This window comes from Erythrolamprus reginae, chromosome 1 (assembly GCF_031021105.1).
Source record: "Erythrolamprus reginae isolate rEryReg1 chromosome 1, rEryReg1.hap1, whole genome shotgun sequence".
Taxonomy (NCBI): Eukaryota; Metazoa; Chordata; class Lepidosauria; order Squamata; family Dipsadidae; genus Erythrolamprus; species Erythrolamprus reginae.
Genome location: NC_091950.1, coordinates 17,153,523 through 17,165,823, shown reverse-complemented (window position 1 = coordinate 17,165,823; position 12,301 = coordinate 17,153,523). Strand labels below are relative to the sequence as shown.

The following is a 12,301-nucleotide window of genomic DNA, read 5'->3' as shown; positions in this document are numbered from 1 at the left end:
AGCAGATTTGTCCTGTGTTGTTCGGTGGGGCAAGACTGGGCCTGGGCGAAGAAAATTGCGATCTAAACGCCATTTTTGGTTAAGCTTTAGAACTTAACTTCCTAATATGGCATTTGCAAAACCTGAGGACCCAGACAGCCTCTGTTCCCCCAGCCTGCTCCAATTGCCTCTGAATACTGAATACTACAGAAGGGAAGTGTTATAAAATGCACAAGGAATCACCATACCACAGCTGTTTAATATAAGTTGTAATGAAAGGTACATTTATTTATTTTTTATTTATTTATTTATTTTGTCCAATACACAATACCTATTGAAGAGAATAGACATGTAGTAATATATATAAAGAAAAGGATAGAAGAAAAGATATAAAAATAGAGAAGATATATGAAAGGAAGAAAACTTATTGGACCCGAATCAGCATGGCTTTACTGAAGACAAATCATGTCAGACTAATCTCATTGATTTCTTTGACTATGTCACAAAGGTGTTGGATCGAGGTGGCGCCGTGGATATTGCCTATCTGGACTTCAGCAAAGCCTTTGATACGGTTCCACATAAAGAGCTGATAGATAAATTAGTGAAGATTGGACTTAATCCCTGGATAGTTCAATGGATTTGCAGCTGGCTGAAGCGTAGACATCAGAGAGTTATTGTTAATGGCGAGTACAGTGTTCCCTCGATTTTCGCGGGGGATGCGTTCCGAGACCGCCCGCGAAAGTCAAATTTCCACGAAGTAGAGATGCCGAAGTAAATACACTATTTTTAGCTATGAACAGTATCACAAGCCTTCCCTTAACACCTTAAACCCCTAAACTGCAATTTCTCATTCCCTTAGCAACCATTTAGATTATTACTCACCATGTTTATTAATTAAAGTTTATTAAAAAAAATATTTATTAAAGGCGGACGAAAGTTTGGCGATGACATATGACGTCATCAGGTGGGAAAAACCATGGTATAGGGAAAAAAACAGCAAAGTATTTTTTAATTAATATTTTTGAAAAACCGTGCTGCAGCCGTTTCGCGAAGTTCGAACCCACGAAAATCGAGGGACCACTGTATTCTGAGCAGAGAAGTTAGTTGGGGGAAAGATCAAAAGCAACATGAGAAAATATTATTTTACTGAAAGAGTAGTAGATCCTTGGAACAAACTTCCAGCAGACGTGGTTGGTAAATCCACAGTAACTGAATTTAAACATGGCTGGGATAAACATATATCCTTCCTAAGATTAAATACAGAAAATAGTATAAGGGCAGACTAGATGGATCATGAGGTCTTTTTCTGTCGTCAGTCTTCTATGTTTCTAAAAGATAAGATATATGAGATAAAGGAGAGACAATTGGACAGGGGACGAAAGGCACACTGGTGCACTTATGTATGCCTCTGTGGATAGTCTAAGGGAAAAATGTTGGGAGTTAGGGGTTGTCACTACTGAGTCCGGTAATGAGTTCCATGCTTCGACAATTTGATTGTTAAAGTCATATTTTTTACAGTCAAGTTTGGAGCGGTTAATATTAAGTTAGAATCGGTTGCGTGCTCTTGTGGTGTTGCGGTTGAAGCTGAAGTAGTCATTGACAGGCAGGACGTTGCAGCATATGACCTTTTGGGCAATACTTAGATCGTGTTTTAGGCGTTGTAGTTCTGAGCTTTCTAGACCCAGGATTGTTAGTCTATTTTCGTAGGGAATTCTGTTCCTTAATGTATTCTGTATTCTTAATGTAAATTAAGTCAAAAGTAGCAAAACTCATGTGTAGGCGGATTTTTTCATTACTGTCACATGGATTATGTAACGAAAGTTCCTTAGAAAAATCAGGTCATTTATTTCGGCCTACTTTGTGTTTCTGGGGAAGTTTGGTTTGAAGATGGAACGAGGACAGTCACATTCCTTGTTAATATGTGCCCACAAAGACATGAAATTATGCCATGGAAAGTCTCCGCTTCCCTCCACGCCACAGAATGGAAACCCAAGGACAGGAGGGAAAAACCTGTGAAAAAGGGGATGCGGTCATAATGCAGGAAGAGATGTGAAAGCTGTTGGATGTCGGGATAAATGAGCTGCAGATCTGCAAGGGTTTTTAATTGTTTGGTGGATTGCGATAGCGAGATGACTGCTCCCCACCCTCGACTCCAGGGTGCTGGAAAATTCCAAGTTCTACAGCTGGAATGGAGAAAGCATGAGGTCAGCAGGCCAGGAATTAGGAAGGGAAGGACTTGAACTTTACTCAATTGTTCCAAGATTCCTAACTGATTCATTACTGATTGTAAGTGGGTGAGTTGTTTGTAGTACACTCCAGGGAGGTGGAGGAGGACAACGAAGAGGAGGAGGAAGAGGAGGAGGAAGAGGAGGCGGAGGAAGAGTAGAAAGAGGACGAGGAGGAGGAGGAAGAAGAAGAAGGAGGAGGAGGAGGAAGGGGAGGAAGAAGATGAGGAGGAGGAGGAAGAGGAAGAGGAGGAAGAAGAAGAGGAGGAAGAGAAGAAGAAGAAAAAGGAGGAGGAAGAAGAAGGAGGAGGAGGAGGAAGAGGATGAAGAGGACAAAGAGGAGGAGGAAGAGGAGGAAGAAGAAGAGGAGGAGGAGAAGAGGGAAGACGAAAAGAAGGAGAGGAAGAGGAAGGGGAAGAGGAAGAAGAAGAAGAAGAAGAAGAAGAAGAAGAAGAAGAAGAAGAAGAAGAAGAAGAAGAAGAAGAAGAAGAAGAAGAAGAAGAAGGCATTCTATAGATGGACAATATACTGATATACTTGTTGAAATACATTTAATTTTTCTATGGAAGCTTTCTTTTTAAAAATCTATCCAATTGTCAGTGTAGCAGCCACTTTCTATTTTTCCAGATGTGTGATGAACTTAAAACTACTAAACTGCTGGCAGGCCTGGGGGCGTAAATTCTAACATCTGTCACGGCCGAATTATGATTGATTGGTATGCATGTTGGTTTAGATTAGATTGCGCAGTGGGTTTTATAATGGTTTCTAGCATTTAACATTTGACTTTTTTCACTAGTATTTTTATATTGTTGTAAGCCGCCCTGAGTCCCATGGGATTGGGTGGCATAGAAGTCAAATGAAACAAACAAACAAACATTATCCACAAGGTCCCATCCATATGGCTGTGTATTTCCTGGAAATTTTGGGAGTTGTAGACCTGGACAAAGCTGAGTAAATCTGTAAATCCCACCAACAGGCCATCTTTTTTTAGGAAAACCCCACCCCCAGCCTCCCAAGACCACCAATCAAAAGGTCTGTAGCACGAAACGGATCCAGGCGATGTATTTGGCAATGCGGGTGTAGACATCCGGAAACCACCGATCGCCACATCTCTTTCCGTTGAAGGAGACGATGCCCTGGACTTTTTTCCCGCACACTAAGGGGCCACCCGAGTCACCCTAAAAAAAGAGGGAAGAGCGGAGACAAGTATAGGGTATAAGTAATGGCCCATGGGCAGATGGATTCAAGCAATATCACCCCCCATTGCAATAACATGGCATTAAATATCAAATAATAATATTAACAGGGACAGAAATGTCAAATCCAGTCTACACATCTGGCTGTCAGTGTGACCAACCATAATAATAGAGTTGGTACCCTGTTTCCACCAAAATAAGACATCCCTTGATAATAAGCCCTATCAAGCATTTGAGTGCAGGGCAATAAGGCCAAGTGCTTATTTTAGGGGTCAAAAAATATAAGACTGGGCCTTATTTTGGGGGAAACATGGTAATATTCAAGGATAGTAGAGTCAAGCAAACGCAAGAACAGTTTTCCCCCCAATGCTATCACTCTGCTAAACAAATAATTCCCTCAACACTGCCAAACTATTCACTAAGTCTGCACTACTATTACGATTAGTTTTTTCTCATCATTCCTATCACCCATCTCCGCCTACTTATGACTGTATGACTGTAAATTGTTGCTTGCATTCTTAAGATTTTTATTAAGATTGTTTCCTGATTGCTTATTTGACCCCTATGACAATCATTAAGTGTTGTACTTCACGATTCTTGAGAAATATATTTTTTCTTTTATGTACACTGAGAGCACATGCACTAAAGACAAATTCCTTGTGTGTTCAATCACACTTGGCCAATAAAGAATTCTATTCTACTCCATTCCATTCCATTCTAATTGCTATTCTATATAATGATGATGATGATGATGATGATAATAATAATAATAATAATTTATTAGATTTGTATGTCGCCCCTCTCTGAAGACTTGGGGCGGCTCACAACAATAATAAAAGGCAGTATAACAATAGAACAAATCTAATATTAAAAAAGGTATATAAAACTCCAACAATTAAAACCATACAGCACATACATAGCAAACATAAAATATATAAAATCCTGGGGGAGATGTCTTAGTTCCCCCATGCCTGGCGATATAGGTGGGTCTTGAGTAATTTGCGAAAGACAAGGAGGGTGGGGGCCGTACTAATCTCCGGGGGGAGTTGATTCCAGAGGGCCAGGGCCGCCACAGAGAAGGCTCTTCCCCTGGGGCCCGCCAAACGACATTGTTTGGTCAATGGGACCCGGAAAAGGCCAACTCCTTTGGGACCTTATCGGCCGCTGGGATTCGTGCAGTAGAAGGCGGTTCCGGAGGTATTCTGGTCCAATGCCATGTAGGGCTTTAAAGGTCATTACCAACACTTTGAATTGTGACCGGAAACTCATCGGTAGCCATTCTATATTCTACATTCTATATCAGTGATGGTGAACCTATCTTTCTTCAACAGCGTCTGTCCTCCTCCTCTTCTTCCTCCTCCTCCTCCCACTCAAATTCTGACCTTTTATTTCTTTCCTAATGGGTTTTCATGCATTATTTGCTTTTACATTGATTCCTGTGGGAAAAATTGCTTCTACTTACAAACTTTTCTACTTAAGAACCTGGTCACGGAACAAATTAAGTTCATAAGTAGAGGCTCCACTATATATCCATCCTAAGATAAAATACAGGAAATAGTATAAGGGCAGACTAGATGGACCATGAGGTCTTTTTCTGCCGACCATCAACTTTTGTCCAATGGCTTGATGGATGACAGCATTTAACCTTTTTGGTCAAGCGCTGTCTTATCTTCACAATTTCACCCTCACTGTGTTCGGTCTCTGTTGTGGTTAGCTCTGGCCCAGCTCCTGCCCCAAGCAATGTGGAGGTGGAGGTGGGGGAGACATCCACATGCCGCAGGCCTGTTTTGCTCCCAATAGAATCTGCCAAAGAAGCCTCCTCTGACCAAGGAAGCATGAGTGACAGGGAAGAGGGGAGTTTGGCACACAGCCCAGGAGGAGATCAATCATCTGTATCATCCCTGGATTCTGAACAAGAATTAATGACACAGCCACGCATGCGTAGAGTGATGCATAGGAGACAACAACTGAAGGATTATTACAAGAGAAAATGAGGCCACCTATGGTTGGGTGGGGCTGCTGTAATTAGTGCTACAGATAAAAGTGCAGCCTGGTGTGTTAGCTTCATGGCAGTTTATCTGATTCATTGTTTCGTCAAGATCGTGGTTTTTTGCTGTTCAGGATTGTGTGTGTGGACTCTCTGGACTTTAGGATTGGACTCAATTTCCCAGTTATTGGGTGAGCAATTGGATTGCGTTTAACCTGTGCCTTGTGTGTACCAGAAAATCCCTTTGACATTTAAAAAGGGAGCTGTTTCTGTTTTTCTGTTTATAAAAACTTTTGGGTTTGCCTTTTATCGTGTGGTGTGTGTCTTCCTGGACTAATTACCCTGTAATCACGGGCGGTTAAAACACGCCGCCAGAACAGTCTCTGACCCAACAAGGCATATGAAAAAAACTGCTTAGCATTCCGAGTTTCTATTTTAGGAAGGCCACCACAGGCTCACCGAGCAGAAACCACGGAGGATGGCGCTGGTGCTGGCTGCGCAGACCATCCCGTTGGAGACGTGTCCTTGCCACGATTCATTGCAAGCCTTCCTCTCCACAATGGTGACGTTGGCTTCCATGAGTTCGGTGGGGATGGTCCCATAGTTTGAGATGTCCCCCCAGCCGATAATTCGACACAGCCGCCCAGGGCAAAGATCGGTGTTGGCGGGAGGTAACTTGATCCTCTTAACATTCTTGTTTAAGATGGCGGATCTGTTCAACTGCAAACAGAGAGAGCGAGAGAGAAAGAAAGAGATGAGCTGCTAAGGCCACTGTTGCGTTTTCAGCAATGATTCATCTGCAGAACATGAGTCATGTAGAAGAAGGGGTCCACTTGTTCTCCGAAGCACCTGAAGCAGGACAAGAAGCAATGGATGGAAAAGAAACGAGGAGAGACACAACTTAGAACTAAGGAGAAATTTCCTGACAGCGGGAACAATTACCGTATTTTTTGGAGTATGAGATGCAGCGGACTATAAGACACGTCTTAGTTTTGGGGGAGGAAAATAGGGAAAAGAATCTGCTTACCAGAGATATTCATCTGGCAGCTTCCTTAGTCTGGTCAGTTTCAACACATTATTTTATCCCCTGGTTAGGGCTTTAAAAAAACTTTATTCAGACAGAGTAACAATGAAAGAGCTTGCAAGCCAGTAAGATCTGGGAAAATCATTAGCACCTGGTTAGGCGTGGAAAGGAACATTTGGAGCAAGTAGAGCAATTAAAAAAACTACAAAGACATGGTTTGAAAAACATTCTTGACAGAGAGTAACAATGAAAGAGCTTGCAAGCAGTAAGAGCTGGGAACATTGTTAGCACCTGGTTAGGGCTGGAAAGAAACATTTGTAGCAAGCCGAGCAATGAAAAAAAACTGCAAAGGCTTAGGGTTTAGAAAACATTCTTCACAAAGAGTAACAATGAAAGAGTTTGCAAGCTGGCAAAAGCTGGGAACATTGTTAGTACCTGGTTAGGGCTAGAAAGGAACATTTGGAGTAAGTAGGGCAATAAAAACCTCTACAAAGACATGGTTTGGAAAACATTCTTGACAGAGAGTAACAATGAAAAAGCTTGCAAGCCTGTAAGAGCTGGGAAAATTATTAGCACTTAGTTAGGGCAGAAAAAAAGCTTTAAAAAAAAGCTACATTCAGAGTATAAGACACAACTGAATTTTCAGCCTCTTTTAGGGAGGAAAAAGGTGCATCTTATTTTCCAAAAAAATATGGTAATTAGTGGCTTTCCTCCAGAAGTTATGGGTGCTCCAACATTGGAGGTTTTTAAGAAGAGAATGGACAACCATTTGTCTAACAATACATACAACAACAACAACAACAACAACAACAACAATAATAATAAATACTTGTAGCTCGGGTTTTAGATTTTGGCAGTGGTTTGCTTTCCAAGCTTTTTTCAATTTAGTTTCAGAATGTTTCATTACCAGACTCGGTAACATAATCAAGAGGAATCTTTTCTCCTATTCCTCTTGATCCAAAATGAACAACAAATCACACCACCGACTTATTAAAGTTTGTTGCAGAAAAATCAATTTCCAGAAGCACACACAGATGACTGATTCAGATGGATTCATTAACTTCTTTATAAACATTGTAACTGATGAATCCACAATACCATTAGCAGAATTCTTCTTTAAGCAGTTACAGAAAGAGAACAGTTGGTTGCATTTCAGCAGAGTTCACAGTGAGAGAGCACAGAGTGACGACTTGGAACTATTTCCCAGCCTTAAACTTAAATATTCAGTTTTGATTCTCTGCACAGACTCAGAAGTGGTTAGCTCCCATTGGCTGCCTTAGTTGCTATGCCTATTGGCTGACCTTGTTACCATCTTAAAACCTGACTGACCACACTGGCACACAAGACATTTATAAAGAATATAAACTAAGGAGGAATAGGAGAAGAAAATCCTTGTTAGAATGCTTAGGAAAATATAATATTGCTAAAACAAACTTTTTCGAGTAAATGTGGCAGCTATGGAATATTCAGCCAAAAAACCAGATTAATACAAGTAGAATATGTATCATATACAGTTATTCAGTAGAGTAGTCGTTAGACATTCCAAATCATACACACATAAGTCAAACTAGTCATATACAAACCAGATATCAGCACACAATTCTTATACACACAGTATCTAAGCAATAATACTCCTCCGAGAAGAACTCTACTGGCTCCCTCTAATGGCCAATCGCCTCATTGCCCTTAAAGAAACATTTCTCAAACATACATTGTTGGCTTATATGTATTGTATTACCCAAAGCAGTTATATACATTGTATTAACAATCCTGCTGACAATTTTACCTAGTCTGATAACGAAACATTCAGAAACTAAATTGACAACAAGCTTGGAGAGCAAACCAAAATGTCCCAAAGATGTTTTTTCAAGAGGCAACTGGATTTTCTTCTTTTTCTTTGAAGATCTTTCGCTTCTCATCCAAGAAGCTTCATCAGTTCTTCAGCTGAAGAAAGTCCAGTTGCTTCTTGAAAAAGCATATTTGGGACAACCATGACCTGGATGACTGAGAATCTCCAAAATGGACACAGAATCTCCTGCTTGAGCAGGGGTCACCAAACTTTCGGACCACAGGGCACCACTAAATTCATAACATGATCGAAACATTTAAATATGTTAAAGGGTTAAATAAGGTCCAGGAGAGTTTTTAATAGGAAAGTGAACACAAGAACAAGGGGACACAATCTGAAGTTAGTTGGGGGAAAGATCAAAAGCAACATGAGAAAATATTATTTTACTGAAAGAGTAGTAGATGCTTGGAACAAACTTCCAGCAGACATGGTAGATAAATCCACAGTCACTGAATTTAAACATGCCTGGGATAAACATAGATCCATCCTAAGATAAAATACAGAAAATAGTATAAGGGCAGACTAGATGGATCATGAGGTCTTTTTCTGCCGTCAGTCTTCTATGTTTCTATGTTTTTAGTACAACTTGTCAGTTGCCAACCACCCCAATTTTGATCACATGACCATTGGGATTTTGCAACTGTCATAAGTATGAAAATCGGTCAAAACCACATTTTTCGGTGCTGTTCTCATTTGGAATGGCCACTAAATAAGTGACTGCCTCTACGTGGTCCCACCAATTCGAACGCCGTTCCTCACCAAGTTGCTTTAGACCCTCCAAACCATCAGAGCACAGCTTTCCGCATTATTCTTTCAAGATTCGTCTCCTGCAAAGTTACATAAGTTTTATTTGCAGCATTTTATGGCCCAGCAGGGATCCAAAAGGATTTGGGAGGTCCAGAGAGAGAAATGTGGAGGGGGGGGAGTATTTCAGAAGCAGTTCAAAACAACCGAATGTCGTGCCACACCATCCAGATGTGGGACATTTGACGTGTCCGGATCTGTGAAGCCATTAGCCATTTCCACCCTGCTGGAACTAAAGTATATCACACATTTTAACTCCAATTATTCCTTCCTTGTGGAAGCCAGGATCGCCCCCTAGTGTTTCATATTTAGCACACAGAATAATGGAAAGCAGAGCCCATGCTCCGGTATAGAAATAATGATGATGATGATGATGATGATGATGATGATGATGATGATAATAATAATAATAATTCTATTACTATATCTTCGACAGAAGGAAAAGGGGGGACATGATCGAAACATTTAAATATGTTAAAGGGTTAAATAGGGTTCAGGAGGGAAGTGTTTTTAACAGGAAAGTGAACACAAGAACAAGGGGACACAATCTGAAGTTAGTTGGGGGAAAGATCAAAGGCAACATGAGAAAATATTATTTTACTGAAAGAGTAGTAGATCCTTGGAACAAACTTCCAGCAGACGTGGTAGATAAATCCACAGTAACCGAATTTAAACATGCCTGGGATAAACATATATCCATTGTAAGATAAAATACAGGAAATAGTATAAGGGCAGACTAGATGGACCATGAGGTCTTTTTCTGCCGTCAGTCTTCTATGTTTCTATGTTTCTATGTTTATTTTCTATTCTTTCATAGATATATTTTACTATGATTATCTCCTCTATAACCTTCATCATGAATTTTACTATGTGTGTGTATATATATATATATACCCACTAAAACTCTCATTGTGTATTAGACAAAATAAATTAAATAAATAAATAAAAAGAAGAAGAAGAAGAACAACAACAACAACGAGTTGGAAGGGACCTTGGAGGTCTTCTAGTTCAACCCCCTGCTTAGGCAAGAAGCCCTATACCACTTCAGACAAATAGTTATCCAATCTTTTCTTGAAAACGTCCAGTGTTGGAGCATTCAGAACTTCTGGAGGCAAGCTGTACTACAGGTTAATTGTTCTAATTGTCAGGAAATTTCTCCTTACTTCTAGGTTGCTTCTCTCCTTGTTTAGTTTTAGGGGAAGAGAAGAGAAGGGAAGAGAAGAGAAGGGAAGAGAAGAGAAGGGAAGAAGAGAGAAGGGAAGAGAAGAGAAGGGAAGAGAAGAGAGGAGAGAAGGGAAGAGAAGAGAAGAGAAGAGAAGGGAAGAGAAGAGAGGAGAGAAGGGAAGAGAAGAGAAGGGAAGAGAAGAGAGGAGAGAAGGGAAGAGAAGAGAAGAGAAGAGAAGGGAAGAGAAGAGAGGAGAGAAGGGAAGAGAAGAGAAGGGAAGAGAAGAGAGGAGAGAAGGGAAGAGAAGAGAAGGGAAGGGAAGAGAAGAGAAGGAGGAGAAGCGAAGGGAAGAGAAGAGAAGGGAAGAGAAGAGAAGGGAAGGGAAGAGAAGAGAAGGGAAGAGAAGAGAAGGGAAGAGAAGGGAAGAGAAGGAGGAGAAGCGAAGGGAAGAGAAGAGAAGGGAAGAGAAGAGAAGGGAAGAGAAGAGAGGAGAGAAGGGAAGAGAAGAGAAGGGAAGGGAAGAGAAGAGAAGGAGGAGAAGCGAAGGGAAGAGAGAGAAGGGAAGAGAAGAGAAGGGAAGGAAGAGAGAGAAGGGAAGAGAAGAGAAGGGAAGAGAGGGAAGAGAAGAGAGGAGAGAAGGGAAGGGAAGAGAAGAGAAGGAAGGGAAGAGAAGAGAAGGGAAGAGAAGAGAAGGGAAGAGAAGAGAAGGGAAGAGAAGAGAAGGGAAGAGAAGAGAAGGGAAGAGAAGAGAGGAGAGAAGGGAAGAGAAGGGAAGGGAAGGGAAGAGAAGAGAAGGAGGAGAAGCGAAGGGAAGAGAAGAGAAGGGAAGAGAAGAGAGGAGAGAAGGGAAGAGAAGAGAACGGAAGGGAAGAGAAGAGAAGGAAGAGAAGAGAAGGGGAAGAGAAGAGAAGGGAAGAGAAGAGAGGAGGGAAGAGAAGAGAAGGGAAGGGAAGAGAAGGGAAGAGAAGGGAAGAGAAGAGAAGGGAAGGGAAGGGAAGAGAAGGGAAGAGAAGAGAAGGGAAGAGAAGAGAAGGGAAGAGTAGAGAGGAGAGAAGGGAAGAGAAGGGAAGGAAGGGAAGAGAAGAGAAGGAGGAGAAGCGAAGGGAAGAGAAGAGAAGGGAAGAGAAGAGAGGAGAGAAGGGAAGAGAAGAGAAGGGAAGAGAAGAGAAGGGAAGAGAAGAGAAGGGAAGAGAAGAGAAGGGAAGAGAAGAGAGGAGAGAAGGGAAGAGAAGAGAAGGGAAGGGAAGAGAAGAGAAGGGAAGAGAAGGGAAGAGAAGAGAAGAGAAGGGGAAGAGAAGAGAAGGGGAAGAGAAGAGAAGGGAAGAGAAGAGAAGAGGAGAGAAGAGAAGAGAAGGGAAGGGAAGGAAGAGAAGGAGGAGAAGCGAAGGGAAGAGAAGAGAAGGGAAGAGAAGAGAGGAGAGAAGGGAAGAGAAGAGAAGGGAAGGGAAGAGAAGAGAAGGGAAGAGAAGAGAAGGGAAGAGAAGAGAAGGGAAGAGAAGAGAAGGGAAGAGAAGAGAGGAGAGAAGGGAAGGGAAGAGAAGAGAAGGGAAGGGAAGAGAAGGGAAGAGAAGAGAAGGAGGGAAGAGAAGGGAAGGGAGAGAAGGAAGAGAAGAGAGGGAGAGAAGAGAGGAGAGAAGGGAAGAGAAGAGAAGGGAAGGGAAGGGAAGAGAAGAGAAGGAGGAGAAGCGAAGGAAGAGAAGAGAAGGGAAGAGAAGAGAGGAGAGAAGGGAAGAGAAGAGAACGGAAGGGAAGAGAAGAGAAGGGAAGAGAGAGAAGGGAAGAGAAGAGAGGAGAGAAGGGGAAGAGAAGAGAAGGGAAGGAAGGGAAGAGAAGAGAAGGAGGAGAAGAAGGAAGAGAGAGAAGGGAAGAGAAGAGAGGAGAGAATGGGAAGAGAAGAGACGGAAGGGAAGAGAAGAGAAGGGAAGAGAAGAGAAGAGAAGGGAAGAGAAGAGAAGGGAAGAGAAGAGAAGGGAAGAGAAGAGAGGAGGGAAGGGAAGAGAAGAGAAGGAGGAGAAGAGAAGGGAAGAGAAGAGAAGGGAAGAGAGAGAGGAGAGAAGGGAAGAGAAGAGAAG

General features: G+C 41.9%; 1 protein-coding gene across 1 annotated transcript in view; it reads right to left on the bottom strand.

Annotated features, from left to right (window-relative positions):
* Positions 1–3,222: 3,222 nt before the first annotated feature.
* The window catches only part of LOC139158644 (serine protease 57-like), a 29,496-nt gene continuing 20,417 nt past the window's right edge, over positions 3,223–12,301 (bottom strand). The window contains exons 4-5 of the mRNA XM_070735998.1: positions 5,847–6,107; positions 3,223–3,382 (exon numbers count right to left, since the gene is read on the bottom strand). Of these exons, the coding sequence (XP_070592099.1) occupies positions 3,230–3,382; positions 5,847–6,107 (414 nt within the window). The 3' untranslated portion in view covers positions 3,223–3,229. The remainder of the gene's footprint in view (positions 3,383–5,846; positions 6,108–12,301) is intronic.